Below are 24,315 nucleotides of genomic sequence, written 5' to 3' on the forward strand. Positions count from 1 at the left end.
TAAAGAGTTTTGCATGTTCAAATATTTCAAGATTGAGGGGGAGTTACATGATGGCTCTTAACTTGTCCTAGACGAGGCAAATTGGATGACCAAACGATTTCTAAATGTGAAATGCTTATAGTCCAATCATGCGGCTCGACGAGATGAATCCAACGTGCCCAAGATTGTCGAATTCTGATATCATTACGATATTTAAATGCCCAGTAAATAGTCCATGATTAAGAAGATCAATATCAGTCGTCCATTCAAACCACTGCCAACATACCCTTATCTCCCTTCTATTTATTGGCCATGCCATTCTCTGAAAAATATAAATAGATTCCTCTATAAAAGCTTTGGTGCAAAAATTATATTTATTATTTAGTATCATGAAGAAGCTAGATGTGAGCTGCTCAAATATTTTATATTGTTTAATTATAAAACATGTCCTTTTAATTAATTATGTGATTTTATGTTTCATAGTTCTTATTTATGTTTTTTTTATCACATATTCGGAGTGATGACATCATTATTATGTATGTTTTTTTTTTAATTTTTAATAAAATTAGTATTTATTGCATTATAAGGTTCAACTCCGGTTGAACCATCGTACCGTGAACCTCTCCTTTTTTCAGTTTGTTGTCCGATCCGATTTTCATAACCTTGCGTTGGAGACTCCTACAACTTGATTTCTAACCCACAATTAAAATGAACATTGTTATTTAAAAAGAAAGGCACTCAGCGCATCTACATATATTTCATATATACCCATTGTTGCATGTGCTTGTTACATTAATAGTATGTTAAGCACAACATTTCTTATTCATGACACTTTAGGTGGTGATGAACATGGGAGGCAAAATAAATGAGGAGAATATTAACAAAATTTTAAAAGAGTGTGGGGGCTAAATAAGGGAAAAAGTATTGAATGCTTAATAAAACTTCACTTTTTTCTCAATAGCCTTTTTGATGTGTAACTCGGAGAAAAGATTTGGAGTATTTTTTTTTTTGGTGGATGAAATTTCTTTTCATTAGGTTTATGCTTTTGATGAGAACCTAATTTATTTATAGGCACGAGTCGATTTAGTTTATTACTTTAATCTTTAGGAGAAGACCAGTTTTGATTAAGGAGATTGCCTTAACGTTAGCTTTTTAATTGGATTAATGAGAGAGAGAGAGTGAGAGACTTAATCAAGAACTCATGTATTTATCGTGTTATATTTACCAATGGATTCGATCAGTCTACCAAAATTTGACAACTACGATTCGTAATATCCATAGGATTTGATTATTAGCTATGAGTTTCATAATCTTTGGAATTTAGAGCAACTTGAGATGGAAATATACACATGGATGTCATTTAGATGCTATTGAGATTGATGTCAACTAGTTTACTTGTAGAGGCATTATCATTCCCATTTTATTTAATAGTTTAAAGGCCCAAAGCATAGCATGTTATTAAAATTTATGATTAGGGTTCACATCATTATCATAAAATTAATTAGTAAAACTTTAATATATATTTTGAAATGTCTAAGATAATTAAGAGTTTGGAATTATAATTGAAAAAAATAAATGAAGGATTTTTCATACCCTAATAGCTCTAGTGGTGCTTTGTCCACTTCACTTCTTTTATAATCCTAAGTGCTTCGTACTTTTGAGTCTACTAATTGATCGAATCTTTTTTCTTAATTGATTAAACATACAAAATATTGGGATTTCATGAAATTTATGGCGTAAGTGAAAATAAATTAAGTCAAATCATATATATATATATATTTAATTAAATTCTTGATAAATCTATAGAAAAAATTAATAAGAAAAATTGCATTAAAAGTTTAAATGTAATAATAACTGTTGAAAATAAAATAATAAAATACAAATTGATATATATATATATTAAACAGCCTCACCAGAATTCCGCAAAGAACCCCAAGAAAAACCCCAAATCCCCTCGCAAACCCATTCCATATTTATTTGATTATTTCCTTCTTCCGCTCTCACTCTGCAGCACCACATGATGCATCTCCTCGCCACCTTCTCTCTCATATCTCCCCATTCTCCTCCACCACCTCCCATCCTTTGGTCCTCCCGGTCCTTTTCAAACCTCTTCTCCGTTATAGCTTCTATTATAAATAGCCACCAAAGATTCGAACTTCCCCTTCTCCAGCTCTACCGCATCTCAAGGCGTCGCGTTCGCATTCGATGATCGATGCCCTTAGGTTCTATATTTACATGTTAGTTCTCCTTATCCCTCGAAAGTTAGCTTCTTGATTGATTGATTCGACGTGGCGTTCCTTTAGGGTCGCAAATTTGTCTCCTTTAGTTTTTTTGGGGGAGGAGCAGCGAAGTTCGCGGGAGAGAGAGAAATGGATGGCAGTCTTGGCAGAGGGTTAATTTCCAGGAGCAGAGTGAGATAGAGAAGATGAGAGGGATTGGATTGTGATCTGGTGTCGCTTTGGTGGCCGCTGGGATTGACAGTACCGGGCCGCCGGCTTGATTTATCGGTGAACGTCGGTAACATGGCCTCGGCTTCAACTAATGGGGAGATCCCAAAGGGTAACATGTGGGATCTTGACCAGAAGCTAGATCAACCCATGGATGAAGAGGCTGGAAGGATACGGAGCATGTACAGGGAGAAGGTGGATTTTCACTTAACTGCCAAATTACAATTTTTTTTTTTTTAAATGCAGATCAACCTGCTATGCCATAGTGCATAGCAACCGGAAAGATTAACAGTACTTGTAATCGTTTTTTTAATTTAATATTGCAGTCGTATAGTCTGACATCTAGATGTAATTAGAATAAGACAAATATTATTTATGAAATTGCGGAGCAGCTGATTAAGCTTGGTTTGAACGGCTTTTTCTCTGCTTCTAAAATCAGTTTTTTAGTTTTTTACTAGAAAACTATTTTAAGTAGTAAGAAAGTCATCCTAAATAAAATCTTATTGCTTCTTAAAATAGTTTTTAAGTACAAATTTTTTTATTTTGTTCTAGAAAGCTGATTTAAGAAACAGTGAAAAAGTCATCCCAAACGAAACCTTAGTTCACTGGTCTTAGTTTTTGAGCAATTGGGCAGAAGATGAGGATCCCCATGTGGATGAATGATTTTACTCTTAGATAGGATATGAAACGAGCATATACGTGAAAAGGTTGGAGTAGCTCTAGTGGAAGATAATAGAGAGACCAGGAAGATAATAGCGAGAGTGGTCTTAGATAACCCGTTTAGGAGAGTAGATGCATTAGATTTGGCTTATCTTAAGAAAGGTGTAGGTAGACCTAATAAGACTTGGCAGAAAATATTAGAATTGACTTTTCTTTATTAGAATTAAATTAGAATTTGACCCTTAGGGGCTGTTTGGTAGAATCTAGGAATTCATTTAAGTAGGATTTCATAAATCCTCAAAATCCCGATTTACGAAATCCTGAGGGGGTTAAATCCTGAAAATTATTTGATAACCATCATGATAAATTCTATGTGACTGTTTGGCTATTCCATTCAAGATTTAAGGAGGTTGAAAGATTTGGGCGGAGTTTCTTCCTTCCCGCGTCAATAGAGCCAGAGGATTTCGGAAATCCGTCGAACGAGAGGATTTCAAAAATCAGGTATTTACGACGAAAAAGGCCGAATTTTTCGTCTACGACAGCTTTCATTTTCCGTGAGATTTGGTTTTGCATTTTAGGCTGTTTGGTTGGATTTCGCCTCAAATCCGGCCTAAATCCGTATACCAAATAGCCCCTTAACAAGATACAATGGAGAAAAAAGATTAATGTAGCTGATCCCATGTAGTGTAATGAAGGCTTGATGTTGTTTTTGTTGGGCAGAAGTTAGAAATTTGTTTATGTTAATTTTGATCTTTTGGGGGTTGATGCTGTGGTAGTTCAAATCTGTTCTCACTATTCATTGTAGAGCATCTTTTTTGTTTTTCTGAATTTGTTTGGAATTAATGATGCTGGTGACTCATGTGCTGAAATGATGTTCTTGTCCATGCAGAAATCATCATCATTGGTAATTTTGCAGCTTGCATTCCAGAGTTTAGGTGTGGCGTTTGGTGACCTCGGTACATCGCCTTTGTATGTTTTCTACAACACATTTCCCCATGAATTGAAGCATGAAGATGATGTAGTTGGGGCTCTTTCTCTGATTATATACTCGCTTACTTTCATTGCACTCCTCAAATATGTAGTGGTGGTATTGAGGGCTAATGATAATGGCCAAGGTAAGATATATTTGTATATTTGTCTTGAATTTTAGCTGCGTTTGAAGGTTGTTAGATGGAAATTATGAACTTGAATATTTCAGCTTTTATTTTTTTAAAAAATTCTGGATGAATGAATTCTTCTAGATGCGATTTATGAATACACAACATGGAATAAGCCAGGAGTAGAAATTACTGCATCCTAAGTAATCTTGAAATCACAGGTTTTAGTCAAGAAAACAGCCTAGCAGTGCATGCTCTCCACAGCTCAATTTTGCTTTATATTTCTCTAAATTGGAGAAAAAAATCCATCCTTTGATGTTTTTGTTTAGAAGTGAGGGATAAATAAGATAATTTGCCAACCGAAAGCCATATTTCTGCTGGGTTAGAAGCTATTTAAACTTGAATCCTTACTTGTCTTTGTCGATTATAGGTGGAACCTTTGCTCTTTACTCACTACTCTGCAGACATGCAAACATAAAAACCATAGCAAACCAGCATCACACAGACGAAGAGTTAACAACATATAGCCGTTGGACTTTTGAGGAGCACTCACTTGCTGGAAAGGTCAAGTGCTGGCTGGAATCTTATGCAATTAATAAGAATGTGATTCTTTTTCTTGTCCTTATTGGAACATGTATGATGATCGGGGATGGAATTCTTACTCCAGCTATATCAGGTGTTCATTTTAACTTTTTCCCTTTGAATTATCAACTATGGTTTCCTTCGACAAAGATATTAATGAGATGCTTATTTTGTTTAGTTTCATTCATCATGGAAATTATCAGTAAATGTTGATCATATAGATCATATGTGTGTGTAATCTTCTTTAGTTACCATTAGATACCGTAGATTTAATCACAAGATGTTAGGGTAGGGTTTGAAGCTTTATTCGACTGATTTTCAAACACTTGTATGCATAAAAAAATAAAAAATGTGCTGAGCAGGCATATCTAACATGATCTCCAAAAGCTTGAAATAGAAGTTAGGTTCAGCTTATGCATTCCTTTGCTTGAAGGGTATGCCTCAGTGTGGAAGGAATAAAAACTTCTGCTTGCTTTTATTTGTAAAATAAGCTGGAGACCATTAGTTCCTTAAAATTAGGATATAGAAGTGATTAAGAGACAGGGTTTAATACAGTGATTGGATTCTTGAATTGTCTTTCTGGAGGATCTATTTCTTAGAGAGGAAGGAGTTTTTCCTCTTGAGCTTCTTGAGAGAGAGGAGAGAGGGAAGATGATGAGGACATAAGCAGGAGATTCTTGCGCGTCTATTAGAGGAGACATCATAGATCGACGGCTACGATTAGGAGTCTTTACTTGTGATGCATTTTATGTATTTCTTTTATTTATGTTCTAGTTTTTACCATTGTACACCTGAGAGGGATTAGTTCGTATTGTTGCCCATAGGGCAATTTAGTCTTTTGTTTTGTTCCTTGAGGCCTATATATGAAGGCCATAGCTTTTGTATTGAAACGATAATGATGATTTTGAATGAAAATTTCAGCACTTGTTCCTTTTCTTTGTTGTGAGCTCTTGAGAGAGGAGATAACCCTAAGAGAGGGCCAAGCAATTCTCGTCAGCCTCCGGTAGAGTCCGGGCTCGTGGTTTGTATTCGTTCTTATTCCTTACTCCCCTTTCCTCTTCCCCATACCGCCAACTACCCCCTCCCCCCTCCCAAATTCCGGCCAAACCCTCTCCATCCACCTAAACCACTGGCCAACCTTCACCAAATCCCCCACACACCAGCCCTACTCCACCCCCCCAAACCGAACCCCTCCATTGCTGTCGTCCCCTCCCTAGCCCAACCCTAGCCGTCGGCCAAGCCAAACCCCTAATCCCCTTGATTCCAATTTCCAATCGCCCCTTTAATACTTTCCTAATTGAGAGCATTGTAATTTGGAAGGTCCCTTAATTCAAATTCAAATGAATTTGAATTTCAAAAACTTTCCAAATTAAAGTAAACTTATTTTGGGAAGTTCACCTAATCATTACAATCTGAAATTAAAGTAGATTTAATTCCAAATCACACATTCATTGCATGTAGACACATTCATTAAATGTGGACACCCCTCCCCTCCCTCCTTTGGCCAGCCCCCCTTTATCTCTCTCTTAACTAATTTCTCCCCTTATTGCTCTCAATCAAAGCCCCTCCTATCAAGGTGTGCTGCCCCACATATTTCCAATTAGAGGAGATTCGAATTTTGAATTATTCTCTCATCCACCTTGAAATCTGAAATTAAATTTCAAATTTTTAAAATTGGTTTTCTCCACCCCACATTAAACCATAAAATCTGAAATTAAGGATAGCCTCTCTTCTAGCCTTGGCCGACCACCCAAACCCCTTCCTCCTCCCTTCTATCTCTTCTCCCTTGCTTCATACACCATCCAAGGAAGAAGATACATCATCCCTCAGCCTACTTCTCCATGTATGGCCGATCCCGAGCAAGATCATAGATTTGTCTACGATAATCAAGGATTAGTGGATGTTCTTCGTTCCCCCTTCTTCGACATCAACTGGGGAGATTGACCAACCGCCAAAGACTACGTCGTCTGGATCTTCTTTTCATTGACTACCGCTCTTGACAAACATCGGTGTCCCGTCCAATGGCCAATCCTCCATCATCCACCGACCTCCTTTTTCCCGGTTAACTCTTCATTGAGTAAAATTGTAAGCACCTTATGTATTTTGGTAGCATCATTATTGTTGCGCAAATTATTCTTCTACTAAAGCCCTTAAGAGTGTCAGTGAGGGAAACTTAAGGTGATTGCTCTAATTGTTAACCGGTGGATTTTTTTTTACTTGCATATCTAGTCTTACCGTAATTTTGATGTTATTTTAATTGTCCTTCTAATCTATGTTGTAACCGCATGCCAAAACAAAACAACTAAGAAATCCTAGAATCTAATCTTATGAAACATTGATTTTAAAATTGGCAAGCTTAACAAATTTTATTAAATTCCTTCAATTCCTCAACCTCCTATTTGTTTCAATCATAAGAGGAGAGGGAGAGATGGCTGAAATCTAAAGAGGATATCTGTATTGCTTGGTTTTTGGCTTAATTTCTCTTTTCTATTACAGTGAAGCCTTATTTAAAGACTTCTAATGATATCACAAGAAACAAAATAGGAAATACAAATGGCTACAAAAGTACCTAACTAAAAGAAAGTACAATGTAATCATTCTTGAACCAATCACAACAAACTCCACCTTGGTCATAGATCTACAAAACATCTGTCTTTATTTGCTGCCTTGACTATGTTGGCGTCTTCCTTAGGCCTAACTCCTTTTCTTTTCAGTAGATCCGGGTAATTTCTTTTGAAATGCCCTTCCTTATGGCTGTGGAAACATTTCTTACAGGACTCAAGTTTTCCCTTGCTATCAGAATGTTGCTAATGCTTTCATCTTTGTCCTCATTTCTACGCTGCAATTGTTTGGACACCAAGACTGACTTCTCCTCGGTCATGGTCAACGTTCGCTTGCCATATAGTAATGCATCCACTATATTTTCGTATGACTTACGTAAAGCACTTAGAATGATAATACCTTGATCTTCTTCCTCAATCCTTACATCTATATTCTTAAGATCAATGATGAGTTTGTAAATTCATCAATATGTTTTTTCAAGTCTTTACTTTCTTCCATATGCAACATGTATAGAGCTTTCTTCAGGTATAACCTGTTGGTCACTTGAGTTACTCCGACCTTTTCACGTATATGCTCATTTTGTATTCAATCTCTAAGAGTAAAGCCACACATCCACCTAAGCATCATCATCTCTGCAACACTTAATTTGATATTATGCTTCTCTTTTAATGGCCAATATTCTGCAACATAAAACATTGCAGATCTAACCACCATCTTATAGAATTTTCCTCTAAGTTTAAGGATTTAGTGTATATATCAAACAAAAATAGGAAACTGCTATAGTGCCAATTACAGGATATAAGCAAAACGGGCAGCCAAAAAAGGAAAAAATAGCAAAGGAATTCGTGGAGCAGAATTGTAGAAGTGAATATCGCACATGGAAGGAATCAACAATTACTGATTGTGTTATAGTATCACCAGCCTTTAGGAGCTGCTCCTAGCTACGGTGAATGAACCAAGAAAGGAAAAAAGAGACGAAACAATTAATAGTTCCTATAAATCTTTAAATTGGAACTGAATTTCCTAATATCAGTACAACACCAATCAATGATAATAACCAAAACATCTTCTAAAATAGTGACTGAATGCTGAGTGGAAAGAAAGCAATAGAACTGACAAACAAGAAGATATATAATTTCATATTGATGCCTCTCCATCATTTAAGCTCAATTGTGATTCAAGTCATTCTTGTCAAAACTTGGAGGAATTCTTGAATGCAAGAGAGAGGGGGAGAGAGGCAGAGAAAGGGAGAGGGATTTATTAATTCATCTTGGAGCTTACAGGTGTTCTCAATACATCAACCTATAACCTATTTATTGAATGCAAATGCCGCCTCAAATCTCTGGTTCCGCATGATATTGTGCGTTCAGCTACTCCACCAGATCATTCAATAACAACCCATCTTTGCTCTGGCGTGCACCTCTCGACCCGCGTGCTCCGATCCTTTATGTGGATGAACCTAAGGTCGTATAATCCCATCAGTTTCACTAGAATGGAACCTTGCGCTCTGCGCTTGCGCATACACGACTCTACCCGCACGCTCCACGCCTTGCACACCCGCAACTCGCGCGCCCGCGAGGTCTGCTTCGGCCCACCCGAACTCCTGTGCGGCAGCCCGCCTACATGCTGATCGCGCCACACCCAGCTTTCCTGTGTGAACCTTATGCACGTAATCCGCTCTCTCAAGCGCGAATAGTCACGCGTGCCGATCACAACACACTTTTTGCTCGATCAAGCCATCCCAGACACCAAGCCCGTTGTGCCTGTGCGGCACTAGTAGCGACCGCCTCTTCTCCCCTTTCTTGGATTAGAATCTTCCTCCACCTCTTGATCGTCTCAACGAGGCTCTGATACTACTTGTCAAAATGTGGAGGAATTCTTGAATGCAAGAGAGAGAGAGAGGGAGAGTAGCAGGGAAACGAAGAGGGATTTATTAATTCATCTTATAGCTTACAGGAGTTCTCAATAGTGTTAAGATAGTTGCTATTTGCATGCCTTACATTTTTGCAACTTGTATAGTTTTGATGATTCCAAACATTATTGTTCCCCCCCCTCTTGGTAGTCTTGGGACATTAACTTAGGTCTAACAACCTATTTACTAGACTCAACAAATAGATCAACCTATAACCTATTTATAGGGATATATACATGGTGTGGTGTATTGTTGTTGATCCGTACACTCAAAAAACTTGAAAAGACAAAATCAGCGATTTAAGCAACGCGCGTGTTAGCGTGGTGTGTCACTTGAAGGGTTAAACGACCTTCAATCGCTAAACGGACTACGTCGTTGTGATTAGAGTGTCAAATTCGCCTAAGAGGGAGCTCCTCACAATCAAATCAGACGAGAATGAACAAAATCAGTGACTAACACAAAAAAAAAGTGCGTGATATTGCCCAAACGATGTTCGATCGCCAAATGGACTTCGCCGTTGCATTCAGAATGTCAACAATATCAAAGATGGATTGTAATTTTGTCCAATGAAATTCGCACAGGGAAATTCACCGCATCTCAATGGAAAATACACAAAATTTGAGGGAACGCATGTGAATCAAAGTAGCCAACGTGCATATTTCGGAACGTGCAATTTTTTTATTCTTTTTAAAATTGATATAATATATTATTATTTAATAAAAAAAGAAAATCAAATCAAAGCGCTAACCTCGTATACTGTCGAAGAATCCCGTAAATCGCGCTGAAATTCCTCGAAATCCGGCTGTCGGAACTCCTTCGCGTCTCTTCCTGCATATCTCGTGACTGCAACTCTCAACCACTTCGTTAAAAAGAAACCGAACAAGGCCTTCGTTCGTTTTTGTTCTATGCTCAAGCGCCAAATCCCTCAAGCTTCCACGCTCAAGATCCCGTCTCCAAGCCGTTCCCAACAACTTGCCCCTGTCGACCTGACCTTCGATCCAGCTGAGTCTTCCCTGCTAGTCAAGCCTAGCCGCACAGAGCCCTCCCATCTGCGATCAAAATCATGCTCCGATACCAATCAATACTTTGTCAAACCTCCCAACTATACTTGTTTCCCCTCTCAGAGCCGAATCCAATCCGACAACTTGCTCGTGTCTATCCGATCGACTCCGTCTCTAATCTCCCTCTCCCACTCCTGCCTTCATCTATAGCCGCAGTTGCAGACAACTCACACGCAGCCCGCCAACTCCCTCATCCAGACGAAACCCAATATCAAGCCCGACGTTCGACTCGTTCCTCACTGTACTGAAACTCCATATAGCCAAATCTCCCTCAGGCCCTTCCTTAGGAACAATTATTACGTCCTCCGACCCGATGAACATCCGGTTGTATAGGCAAAAAACTCTGTTTCTTGCATTCGGTCAACCGGACCAAATAAAATCCCCTTCCTTAGGTCATCTCCAACCGAAAACTTCATTTTTCACGGCAAAGTAACGCAAAACTCCAAAATGGCGCGGTGATGCTCCAATCGAACGTCATTTTAGGTGTTTTTGAGAAGGTAACGATCGCCCTCCCTTTCGCGCGTTTTTCCGGTTGAGAGCAAAAAATGGCGTGAGTGAACAGTGCGGTTCATCCGCGATCAAATGACATAAAAAATGGCGATCGGTTGGAGAAAAACAAGAACGACAAACAAGTGTTTCCACCTAATTTGTACGATCAAACGTTCCTCTGACCGTTAACTACTACCGAACCCCAAATCCCTTGCCCGATTCCCATCGAACCATCGGATGTTCTGATCTTCCCTACAGCAAGCCGATTCATAGACACTGAACACTCAAGCCTGTCGGATCTACCCTTTGCTGAAATCTTCCACAGCAACTATAGATGTCCGATCGATTAGCCGACCCCTTTCCAGATTCCCTTATCTAACCTCTCATTACTTTCTATTTGAAGGTTTTACCAAATACCACATCACCCCTCTCAGCTGCACACAACAAAGAAAAAAACCCAAATCCACCTTCAGCTCAAATCAACCCTCCAAAACAGCACTCAACCAAAACTTTTCCAACAAAAAACCCACCACACACTCTCTAAACCCAGATTAACCCAAATCCCTTATTATTATTATTATTATTATTATTATTGATATTATCAAAAGAAGATAAAAGTGACTAGGAAAATTAATAAAAAAAAGAAAGAAATAACCAAAAAAAAAAAAAAAGAGGGAAGATGAAATTTTCGTGCATTTTGTCATCGTCGTCGCATTAACATCACCGTCTCTATCGACCTCGCCTTCGCAAATGTATAATAACTTCAAAGCTCAAAAAGCCCCAAAATAAAAATCCTATTTTCGACACTTACGTCGCACCAAAAAATCACCCATACACGCTTTTCCCTAGTGTGGTGGGAGGGAACTCGGTGTGACGCTTTCAGTGAGGCTGGTAGACCCTATGCACGCTTTTCTCTGGCGTAGAGAGTACAATTTTAAGTGCTAGTGTATGTGTCTCAGTGTCTGCGGGAAAAACTGCATTTTCAAACAGGTACCCCTGAAAACTCATATGTGCCTTTCTCTAGCGTGGTGAGATCGAAGAGTACGGCTGCAGTATCGTACTATACATACTTTTCTCATGGGAGATGCCGGGAGGCTGCCAAATTTTTCAGTGAACATGGGACTTAAATGAACAACAGGGGATTGAACTTGTAGATTATCGAACCACGGGGAACTTTACTTGAACAAAATAATAGGGAACCAGACCTTAAACTAATAAATGCACGTTAAAATTGAATATATAAAATCCTAAATGATTCAAAGAACTCAAATGAACATCAACATGTAGTAACTGTAAGGACTTGTGTTGAACCAAAACTCCAATACACAACTTGTTTATAAACAGGTAATCATCTACGAAGACGATGAAAGACTCATAATAAGTGTATAATGAGTCGTCTATGGGGAGTCACGAAAAATGCGTTGTGAATTTAATGACTTGCTGATAGACATAAATAAGGGAGTTGCAATGAACATGACCTGCCTATTAGCAATAACAAATGATTTATAACATTCACATCAGTCATGCAAGTAAATGCATCTATCATCTACAAGTAGAAGGATTTGAAATGTAGCGAGCACAATGATTTGAGACATTTGATGAATTTGAAATGAATGAAGTCTATATGTAGTTAATGTCATTCAAATAAGCACATTAATCTGCCAACAAATAATAGGCTATAAATGTCGTAGTCTTCCTACGACCGATGGCAGTTAGCTTGCAGATAAATGCAAGCCCTGCAGACAACTTCAAAATGTGAGCAAACACATACAACTGTGCAAGTAGCAATGATCGACTATGCAATGCATCGTCAACTAAGAGGTATTTGAAGAATTTGAAGCAAATGCAGCTCGCATGTAACTAATGCCGCTATAAATAAATACACTAAGCTTAATGTTGATGATAACAATAGACATAGCGCAAGTGCAAGGTTCCCGGTAAATATATTTAAGCAAACGATGACAAACGTACAAGAGATTCGCCGTGCACAATAGCCCATCTATAGTTGAAAGTGAACAACATGTAGTAGATGCTAGATTATTCCTACAACCAATAGTAAATAAACATCCAGTAGGTACATTAATCGCTTGCAAGCGTCTATGAGCCACTGCGGAAGATCCATCATGAACACAATGTGGTGCCTACAGGCAAATGCAAAAGAGATGTATTAAATACAAACACTTATAAGAAGCACTAAGAGATCTGCATGTAAAGCAACTTGCTTGCAGATGACAACATAAGACTAAAAATGCTTACAACGGCCCACCTACAAACAAAGACATAAAATGCATTATGCAATGATGGATTTACATCATACGTATACATGTTGTAATACATAAAATGCATTATGCAAAATACATGCAAATGCATACACCTCATGGGCCCCAACGAGCGTGTTATAGGTACACACGTGGCATCTGAGGATGCTCCGCGGGTAAAAAATGAACTTAAGTTCGAGCCCGATCATTCTACATGAATATATAGAAGTTGACATGACTTGAACCATCAATCAAATGTACGGTCGGGACGCCGATCGATATATTTGTTTTATACATTCATATTAGGCCTTAAAAGCCTATAAGAAAGAAAATTCACTAATAAAGGCATGAACTCGACAATGAACCTAATCCTCTGTCAGCAGGTAGGCAGAGTCGACAATGTTCAATTAACTAAAATGAAATTGCATATGAAAACCCCCATGATGACCATATTGACATAAAATCTCAATCCGCGGGGACCCCAAACATTTAAAAATGTCTCGCAAATGCCCACAAAAATTACAAAATAACAAAATTATAAAATGTTTAAAATTGAAATAAAAATCAAAACATTTAAAGCAAAATATCAATCCACCATACACAACAGTTTTCCAAGGTAAACAAACTTGAAAGCACTTCAGCTCACAAAGTGCAAATGTTTGGTTGAGAATATCACTAGGATTCATTTTCAATCTGTCTCTTACCAGTAAGGACGTGACATGTGTCCTCTAACTAGTGATTTCATCGCCAAATGGCACCACATATAAATGTTTATGATCGAGATCCTCTGACCAAGTGATTTTGCCGTCAAATGATACCATTAAGTTATGGTCTTGGTCAGAGCCCGTATGTTCTCCAATTATTTTAAATCATTAAGCAATGAATCAATAAGATATGATCGACAAGGCACAAAGCCCTCTGTTAGCTAAGGTGGATTCAAATTTATCCCCTTAGATAAATATTCATAAGATACATTTGGACGAAGCAACCCATGGCTGTCGACAAGGACCCTTTAGTCAGGTTGGGTCGACCACCTCTAACTAAGTAGACCAGGGACCATGATGGCCCGAGAAGACAAAACCATGGGATCTTGATTGGGCTCATCATCATTCCCCCCACCATTTGCTTTAAGTGCAAGATGGTGAATTTTCAATTTTAAATATTAACTTTTTAAATACCAAAACTCAATTGCTACTATATGTTGGATACTATGTATCTGTTTGACGACTAGCCTTAATTGGAAGTTCTCTCTCATTACCGGGAGGGATAATTAACTATAAGGGCTTGCACCTATAGGAAACCTGAACTCATATCCTAAAGTCATCGCAAAATGAGGGCGAAATCTATAGGTTGTGTCTAATTCAAAACCCAATCTACCTTATGAAAATTTGCCTTGGAATCTCTACTCGTTAAAACTCTCCACGACGACATGAAGGAAAGAAAGTGATCGCGGAGAGGCTAGGGCGTGAATTTTCGGAGCCCACACTTGCAAGAACAAAATAACCTAAAACTGGACCAATTTATAGCAAATCTCTTGTTTGCTTCCAATCGGAAGACCTTTCTATTGTTTATCTAGAGCTTTGGAAGTGGATTCAGAAAATCATCAACATTAATTTCTTCAGGATTTACGAATGTATGCTATTGCAGCTGTCTGTTTGGTGATAGTACAACAGCTTTAACAAGAACATTTATGCAATCTATTTTTTTTATTTTTATTTGTAAATATCTAAAAAATCATTTTTTGCAGTGATTTTGGCCTAGTTTGCTCTCATACATTTAAAGCATCTAGAATTGCTGAGTTCTTTTTTTCTCTTTTGTACTTCAAAGAGCTTGACTTCAGTACCAACTATGCTATAGGTTAATCTGTATTATATCTTTACACTAAGAGTCTTACAGTGGATGTTTTATATAGGTTTTAATCACATGGTTAACTTAATTGGATGATATATGTTTTACATTAATATACTCTTCTCTTGAACTTACAATGGGAATTTCATTTATGACGTTTGTTAAACATGAAAAATGATATTTTAGAATACTGAACGTCTTGTCAGCTTAATTTAACTCATCATATCAGCTTAACTTAGATAAATTGTTCTACCTGTCCTTAGACATTTCTGTAGCATGTGCGCAATAATTATGACGTTACCTGTTTATTTATCGATTCCTTTGGTATACAAAAGTTTATGTGCGCCCCCGGTGACATCAATATTTGGATTGTATAAAGGATCATAAAGTATTATTTTGATGAATTGCTTGGCTTCTAATATCATTTTCTAACTCTACGATAGTTCTATGTCCTTGCAGTTCTTTCAGCAGCTGGTGGGATCAAATTGGACCACCCCAAGATAAGTAATGGTATCTGCATAATCTTGAAACTATATTATGCTTTTCCTTGAAGTTTATATGTTGAAGTACCATAATTGCTAAAAAAGATAAATATATAGAAAATATTAACAAGAAAAGACTTAAAAAAAGTACCACACATTCTAACATTTTTTTTTCTTTTTTTATTTTCTAATTTTGATAGAAATTATATCTCACCCAGAAAAATAATCTGTCTCATTCTTGAAAGAACAAAGCTTGAGTAGCTTTTAGATCTCACCCAGAAAAATAATCTGTCTCATTCTTGAAATCTAATTTTGATACCTTCCATAAACTAGAGGGTAGGCCTGGTCTGGTGACTAATTTACCTCTAGTGTGTTATGGAGATCCTCGGTTTGAGTCATGAAAACAACCTTTTGCAAATACAGGAGTTCCATGCACCAGATATCTTTTTTTTCCTAAATATTATTATCAAATATGAATGGTGAACCTATGTCCAGCTTCCTGATACTTTAACTGCAATCATGGAATTATCAACAATACAAAAGCAACTAATAGCCAGAAAAGATGATGAATCTAAAACTATTGTACTAAAGACATCGATAAGTATGAAGACGGCGTATTCAAATTAAAAAAAAAAAAGATTTTCCAAGGATGTTCCCAATGATTCTATTGGGATGTTTATGATAGGGAACACTTGAAGATTTCAAGTAAATCTTATCAATTTCGGAACAACAGCGAGAAATCTCCACAAATATAATAGAAAATTAGAGAAAAATAGGAATTTTATTACAAGAATCAAATAGACGGAAGAAAATAACAAGATACAATTGATCCTCTATTCGAGAGGAGGATATTTCTCTCACAAATCTCTAGACGCCGCTAGAGCCCAAAAGAAACCTAAGAGATCTCAAATTTTAGCCAAATTAAGATGCCCATACCCTAACCCTAGGAAAAAAAGCTATTTAATACATATAAATCAAAACTTCAAAAGAAATCCCTAAACAATCCCTACATTCAAATATCCCTCATAACTCCCTCAAAAATCCTTCCTAAACGGCACGTACAGGAGGCGGACATTTCCACCTCTGTTCTTGTAAGCCTGTCCTGTCGGACCGGCTGGATCGGTCTAACAGTTTATTGCTTTATGAGTTTCAGCAAGAATATTTATACAGAGTTTTTTTAAATTATCCTGTGTTAAGTTTTATTCAATTTAACATTTTGTTCTTTTTTTGCTTGAACCAGATGTGGTCATACTTGTTGCTGTTGTCATCTTGGTTGGATTGTTCAGCCTGCAACATTATGGAATTGATCGAGTTTCTTGGCTTTTTGCTACCATCGTATTCTTATGGTTCATAATAATCGGATCAATTGGTGCTTTTAACATATGGAAATATGACAGTTCTGTTCTCAAGGCTTTCTCACCCGTATTTATATTCCATTTCCTTAAAAGAGGGTCCCATAGTTGGGCTTCCCTGGGAGGGATTATGCTTAGTATTACAGGTTAGATCCTTTCTAAGTATTCAAAATCAATATCTTTGACACTCCTGTTAAGTTCATCTGATGCCTAAATTGTCAAAGTAACTCGTTAGGAATTGAAGCATTGTTCGCAGACCTTTGTCATTTTCCTGTACTTGCTATACAGGTAAATGAAAATCATTCAGGCATTCCTAGTTTTTTTTATCAACTGTAATAGCTAAAACAAGATTTTTTTTTTTTTTAACTTGTTTTGCAGCTTGCATTTACTCTGCTTGTTTTTCCTTGCCTTCTCTTAGCTTATAGTGGACAAGCAGCTTACATTATGCAGAACCCAGGCCATGTATCTGATGCTTTCTATCGTTCTATTCCAGGTAAGTTTGAATCATTTTATGATCAATCAGACTTGAAAATTCTGCACGCATGGATAGCTTATTTAATCTTTTGTTTTAGAAATTGTCTATTGGCCAGTGTTTATTGTTGCAACAGCAGCAGCTATAATTGCTAGTCAAGCCACCATATCAGCAACATTTTCTATCATCAAGCAGGCTGTTGCACTTGGTTGTTTTCCTAGAGTGAAGATTGTTCATACATCAAAGAAGTTTTTTGGTCAGATATACATTCCGTCTATTAATTGGGTCCTCATGGTTCTCTGCATTGCGGTGACTGCTGGATTCAAAAACAAAACTCAAATTGGATTAGCTTATGGTAAGGTTTTTGTAGTATGTCAAGTGTCTGTTTTATATTCAATATGTTGATCCTAAAAATGCATTAGACTCAATATATTATTGTTAGACTGGTCCATTGGACTGGTCCAGCGGGACCGGTCCGTGCGACATAGAGGCGGAAACCTTCCGCCTGTAATTCCGCCGATCCCACCGCAGGAGCTAAGGGAGCTTGTTTGGAAGGTTTTTTGAGGATGTTTAAGAGGGAATTTGAATATAGGGACTGTTTAGGGATTTCCTGTTGATTTGTATGCATTAAATACTTTGTTTTCCTAGGGTTAGGGCATCTTGAATTTGGCTGATTTTGGGATCTCTTAGGTTTAGGTTTTGGTCTCTAAATTCGTCTAGAGATTGGGAGAGATTGATCCTCCTCTCGAATAGAGAATCACTTGTATCTTGTTATTTTCATCCGTTAGTTGATTTCTTGCAATAAAATCTACTGTTTTCCTCCATTTTCGTTGGAGTTGGGAAGAGTTTCTCGCTGTTTTACGAAGATTGTTAGGAAATACTTGAGATCTACAAGTGTTTCCTATCAATAATTTGACAAGAAGTGAATAGATATGATTACCTAGGACTGTAACACTATCAATAGTTACATGAATTGTCCTTTAAATTTTCAGTGTTCTAAGAAGTTTTCACTGAGGAATTCCCTCTCATGATACAACAGGAACTGCAGTTGTGATAGATATGATGGTGACCACACTACTCATGATCCTTATCATGTTGATGGTATGGAGAAGCAACTGGGTTCTTGTGTTTTCCTTTGCCAGCCTTTCTCTGACAGTGGAGCTCACATATTTCTCCTCTGTAATTCTGAAAGTCGACCAAGGTGGATGGGTACCTCTTGTTGTGGCTGCAACTTTACTTATTATCATGTATGTTTGGCATTATGGGACCATGAAGCGCTACGAATTTGAAAAGCATAGCAAAGTATCAGTGGCATGGATACTTGGCCTAGGCCCCAATCTTGGCCTTGTTCGTGTCCCCGGTATCGGCTTCGTATATACCGAACTGGCCAGTGGCGTGCCTCACATCTTCTCACACCTTATTACAAATCTTCCTGCAATCCATTCTGTTGTGCTCTTTGTATGTGTCAAGTTTCTTCCAGTTTATACTGTTCCAGTGGAGGAAAGAGTCCTTGTAAGAAGGATTGGCCCCAAGAACTTCCACATGTTCCGATGTATCGTGAGATATGGTTACAAGGATCTTCATAAGAAAGATGATGACTTCGAGATGATGCTCTTTGATAGCATCTCCATCTTTGTTCGGCTTGAATCAAAAATGGACTGTTCAGATTCTGATGAGTTTAGCCTTGATATGGGGCAACAGAACACCTCCAAATCTATCACCCTTAATACAACTGAAGATGTGGAGTCTTTCACTGCAGATTCAATTGTTGAGATCACAGATTCATCGATTTTGGATTCTGTAGATCAATATAACAACGATGTGAAAGCAATGACAAGCCACAATGGAGAAGAAGATGAACTGGCTTTCTTGAACCGGTGTCGGGATGCCGGTGTGGTGCACATCCTGGGAAACACAACTACAAAGGCTAGGAGGGATTCTGGATTCTTGAAGAGGGTTGCAATTGACTACATTTATGCATTTCTCAGGAAGATCTGTGCGGAGAACATTGCAATGCTCCATGTTCCTCATGAGAGCACGCTGAAGGTAGGCCAGGTATTCTATGTGTAGTCTAGCCAGGTCTTCAAATGAGAGGATTTGTACCGTTAAAACTTTTGCCTCCAGTTTTCAAAATAATCAGCAAGTGTTAGTCTTTGGAGTTGTAGCTGAAGGGCTGAAGAGAAGAAAATGGAATATTTTGATGAAGCATATTCTTGAAATACTGAGCAGCTTTGTTGTATAGACGGCAGTGTAGGACCATAACACCACTGGTATATGTTAAATTCTTCACAGATTTCGTGACATCAAACTTTTACTGGTCATAGCTATGAGCACCTCCATCTTTTAACTTGGTGGGAAAAAGGTTGTGGTGTTCACCTACATCTCTAATTGAACGGCAAAAGAATGAGATTCTCTCGTTCGTGAACAGTGCGACGCCATAGAAAAAGTAGAGGGCAGAAAGGCTTAAAAATTGATAAGTTGAATATCCCCGCTGGCCCCTACCCGCCACCGGCCAAGACCCACTGCCTGCTGACCACCGAAGCTTAGAAAATTGCTTTTTAGTAAAGCTTTCAAAAACTACTTTTTTACAGCAGTTTTATGAAGCAATTAAAAAGTCGTTCCAAATGAAGTCTTAGCATGGCTTGTGTGAACCTCCTGAAGCTAATCTCATTATTTTATAATGATATAACCCACGCTATGTAAGATATTGGCCGTTTTGACTCAACCCAATATATATTAAGTTGAATCTCATGATGTTAAATGTAACATCCCAGAAGGGTCACCAGACCCAAAAATACTCCATTACAAAACCCACTTAACTTTAAAGTTGACAACAAAATTTCACCAGTTTTACCCAAAAAACGCCTCTCATATTTGATCAAAACATTTGCTTATACAGGCCAATCTCCATTCATTCCATCCTAATTAGAGATCTGTTTCATCCCCTTCACTTAATTGTCCTAGATGATTATCATCTAAGTAAGGGTGTCAATTCATGTGGACGGGTCGGATTCAGGTTGAACTCGAGTTTACCCGACTCTAAACGGGTCAACTTGAATCCGACCCATTTTTACAAATGGGTCGGCTATTTCAACCTGGACATGACCCGCGCAGGTTGCTGGGTTGACACGGTCCGACCCAGATTTACAAGATTTGGCTGAAAAAGTGTGAGTTGAGCTCCATTCGTTGGTCGCTACTTCCAATTCTGATTCAAAGCTGGCGACAAAGCAGCGATGGTGTAGCAGCGCAGTAGCAACGACGCGAAGCGACTAGACGCATCGGGCAACGCGTGGAGTCGAGCACTCAACGTGAGCATACCATTTCCGGGTTTTCGGATCAACCCGAATATGATCCGAAATTTGAAATGGGACGGTTTGTTGAACTCGAACCCAACCTGTTTCACAAATAGGTCGACCCGAAATTGGATTTCTCCGTGTTGGATTTCAGGTCGTGTAAAAAATTGTCAGGCTCCGCATGACGATCGCTGACCACCCTCTTTGAGCCGTCCGCGTTGAATTTTGAATGGAACATACTCAACATATTATAAATTTATAATTGATCCAACACTGGTCCAATGATTGAACCACAATCCCTTTCAGCTGTTTTGCATTTCTAACGATTGTATCAAATATCCGCCATGAAATAAAGCTTTAAACGCTGAGAGATGCCCCCTATTTACTTCAACCACAGGAAAATCTGCAGTCATCAAGCCATTTGAAGAAAAGAACAAATTTTGGAAAAATACATCAGGAAGCATAACAACAAGCTCCAGCTATCACAGCGGCACAAGGAGCCCGACAATAAAAAGGAGGGGGAGAGAAACAAATAGACCGCTTGTGTTCAAGACGACAAACAGATTAAATCAAGAAGAAACTCATCACAGATATGACGAACAAATCAATTCGTAAACCATGGCAAGAAAAGGACAAGTGCAGTTACCGGCCTCTGATGCAACCCTCGCTGACGATCCCTCCTTTTAAATCTCCCTATTTCGATTACCAAAAAAATCTAGAAGAAGAAAGCTTGTCATGCCATGGAGAAATTATTCCGCAGGGAGTTCGGATGAAAAGAATTATTTGGACTGTGAGTATATACACTGTGTATAAAAAGTTAACAAATTTGTACATAGTATATACATTCACATGTCCAGACGGTTCTTCCGTTCGGACTCCTTATGGAATAATTTCTCCAAGCACTGTGCCCCTCATAAAAACAAGAAATTATTCTGTATGAAGACCGGACGCAGAACGTCATCCGGAGACCAATCAAAATGCACTACATCAGCAATACCGAGCAGCGTTACATAAAGAATGCGTGCCGGTTTTTAAAAATCGGCAAATTTTGAAATAGATCTTATTCCTAGAACCAGTTACATAAAGAATCGATGCCGGTTTTTAAAAATCGGCAAAAAAAAATTTTTGTATCTCATTTATATAATTAATTTAATAAATTTAATTTAAAAGTTTAACTTACTAAATTAAATTTAATTTAATGTGTTTAAATTTCAAAATAAGCATTAAAATTTTTATTACAATCATTTGTCAAATAAGTACTAATTTTTTTATCATAATCAATTGTCAAAAAAGTACCAGCTAGCTAAATTTTTTTACATAACTCCACCTTTTCATATTTATTTATTTATTTATTTATTTATTTATTTTTAACCTTTTCATATGACTTCTTTACTCATATAAACTAAAAAGCAATATAAATAATACTAATCCATAATGCCCAAATAATGGGACTAAGGTTTCATTTATGATAGTTTTTTTATTCATTTAAAAAAATAGCATAAAAATTGCTAATTAAAAAAAATTATATTAAAAACAATCAAAAAAAAATTTCAAAATGAAGCTTAAATAGCTAAGATGAAGTTCTAAATTCCCAAGTCCCAACACATACATCATATATATTTGAGCATACTTTTCATTAATTTTTTATAATGTGAATATTATTTAATTTTTAGACTTTTAGTCAGTAATATTAATTTTTTATTTAATTCTTTAATATAAAAATTATTATTTTTTGTCTATTTTTAATTATAATTGATATAACATTAATTTACAGATACAAATTTATAATAAACAATGAATAATGACAAAAAATTAGGCCAGAATATTCTGATAAATTTTAAGTTAGAATAAATAAAAAAATAGATCTATTTTAAGATAAGTATAATATAATTAATTGGATATATATATATATATATATATATCATTAATTTTAAAATAACTATAAATAATTTTAAAATTAATTATTATTTTTTTTATCCTAATATAAATTATTTTCTTAGATAAATGATGGCGGGCATCTTATTAATTTTTCTTAATTTGGTTTCATTCATGTCAAATGAGACAGTGCAGGTTTGTCATTTCTATATGGCCATTGGCCTGTCTTCTTCGACCCCACAACAGGACTATAAATTATTAATTGCAGTCACTGGACCGTTCGGAGGCTAATCAGGATGCGTCATGTCACTCGATACGCAGGGTACACAGTAACGATTCACAGTAAATTTGTTATGTGGCACGATGTAATTGGTCTTCTGATGGAGTTCAGTGACCACCCGTAATAATTTTGCTGACAGGACGGGCGATATCCTATGAGAAAAAGGCTCTCAAAGCTGTAAATGAATAGGTTGGCAGAACATTTTAACAAAATAATAGATTATATAAGGTTAAATTATTCAAAATATATACACATGCCTTTGATTTCTTGTGTTTTGGAGTTATTCTCTTTGTCTCTTTGATTAAAAACAAAGAAGCTTATGATTTCATTGTCACCAAATGTCAAGTTTTGAGTTAAGAAAAGACATGCAATTATAATAATGTGCATGGATGATGTTGCCTTTGGTTATCATCCACTAAGCATCATAGTTTAGATATTTTATAAATAACAATATCAATTATTTCTTATTATAATGTTGAAAAGGTCAAATTAAAATTTGGTATTTTTTTAATAATTAATTTGATAGCAATGCAAAATTCTTTTATTTTATATGAAATGTATGTGCTGCCAATATATATTAACTTAGCTTTTTCTTGTGCAAAAAAGCTTAGCTAGGTAGATCACTATATATAATTAAAAATAGGTATAATATAAAAATGTAAATATAGAAAGAAGATCTTTTAAAAAGAAAATGTCGACAAAGTACATCATTTGCAATATTTTATTATGAAGAGAAATCATTTTATCTCAAATTATGGCAGGAGATCCCATTTATTATAGAAAGAAGATCTTGCAAAAAGACATGCATTTTTTTAGATTAACCACAAAATTCAAATTGAAATTGAGTGCTCACTTTATTTTCTTTTGAACACCACTCTTTTTGTTCTTACCATGTTCTTTTCTTATGTATATCATATTCATGAGTATTTTATAAGATAAAATGAACAATACCATATAGGAAGATAGAAAGCTAGTCAAAGATGTTATCATCACCATGATAGATTGTATAGGTGTCTTTGATTAGAAATATTTTCGTAATTGGTTCATTGCATGTTTGTGGATTTACAATTGAATCCAACTCTAATTAGGACTAGTATGACCCAACTCTAATATATGAATAGATTGATTGTGATTGTATTATTAAAAAAAAGGGAGTCTTGTTATCAATTTGTTGGTTTATCCACCTTTATGGATGAAATGATTTAGGCTTATGTTTAAGCATGTCCCCAAATATTGACTTACGAGTAAGAGATGAGTGAGGCCAATGAATCCATAAAGGAAACTCAATGTTCAAATAAGAGAAATAGAGGAAGATAGGGAGATAAGAAGAGACGAGAAGTAAGGACAATAAAGACTATAGAGAGCATTCAAGGGCCATTCCTCCATTTTTCAGTATATTGACCTTCTTTAAATAAATTATAAGACAATGGTCTTGATTTAGTGAAAAAACTCCTCATTGGTTCAATCCCTATATGCGGTGGTGTTTGCAATGTTATGAGCCAATCTTTGTTGATAGTTATTGTATATGTAAGCATATAGATTTCATCTAAATGAACACAAATAATTATATTTATTGGTTGATATATTTAGTCTTCTACAACTCTTCCAAAAAAGAAAATATTATTAACCTATTATGTATAGTGAAGGTTTAGGTATGCGAAAATCC

General features: G+C 36.7%; 1 protein-coding gene and 1 long non-coding RNA gene across 4 annotated transcripts; one reads left to right on the forward strand and one right to left on the reverse strand.

The window, feature by feature from the left end:
* The first annotated feature begins 1,912 nt into the window (after positions 1-1,912).
* On the forward strand, positions 1,913-19,509 carry LOC110093021 (potassium transporter 11). Of its 3 annotated transcripts, none has more exons than XM_020817769.2 (9): positions 1,913-2,621; positions 3,976-4,201; positions 4,614-4,859; positions 15,355-15,405; positions 16,618-16,875; positions 16,965-17,017; positions 17,108-17,222; positions 17,320-17,556; positions 18,241-19,509. In XM_020817769.2, exons 1-9 carry the CDS (start codon positions 2,502-2,504, stop codon positions 19,269-19,271), a joined length of 2,337 nt encoding a protein of 778 aa, XP_020673428.1. In that variant the 5' UTR covers positions 1,913-2,501; the 3' UTR covers positions 19,272-19,509. The 3 variants fall into 3 exon arrangements, with proteins under 3 accessions (XP_020673428.1, XP_020673426.1, XP_020673430.1); XM_020817767.2 differs by having other exon boundaries at positions 17,302-17,556; positions 18,241-19,271; XM_020817771.2 differs by lacking the exons at positions 1,913-2,621; positions 3,976-4,201 and having other exon boundaries at positions 4,686-4,859; positions 15,339-15,405; positions 17,302-17,556.
* LOC114578558 lies at positions 7,201-13,981 on the reverse strand. The gene is made up of 2 exons (XR_003699560.1): positions 9,988-13,981; positions 7,201-8,007 (listed from the first exon to the last, which is right to left on the reverse strand). It is a non-coding gene; the product is annotated as an uncharacterized LOC114578558 (long non-coding RNA).
* Positions 19,510-24,315: the final 4,806 nt, after the last annotated feature.

The sequence above is a fragment of the Dendrobium catenatum genome, unplaced genomic scaffold (assembly GCF_001605985.2).
Source record: "Dendrobium catenatum unplaced genomic scaffold, ASM160598v2 original_scaffold_73082, whole genome shotgun sequence".
NCBI lineage: Eukaryota > Viridiplantae > Streptophyta > Magnoliopsida > Asparagales > Orchidaceae > Dendrobium > Dendrobium catenatum.

Coding starts and splice junctions, on each gene's coding strand:
- LOC110093021 (XM_020817767.2), top strand. CDS start 2,502: ATGGCCTCGGCTTCAACTAATGGGGAGATCCCAAAGGGTAACATGTGG. Junction 4,860..15,354: donor TCTTACTCCAGCTATATCAG/GTGTTCATTTTA, acceptor ATGTCCTTGCAG/TTCTTTCAGCAGCTGGTGGG. Junction 17,018..17,107: donor TTCCTGTACTTGCTATACAG/GTAAATGAAAAT, acceptor CTTGTTTTGCAG/CTTGCATTTACTCTGCTTGT.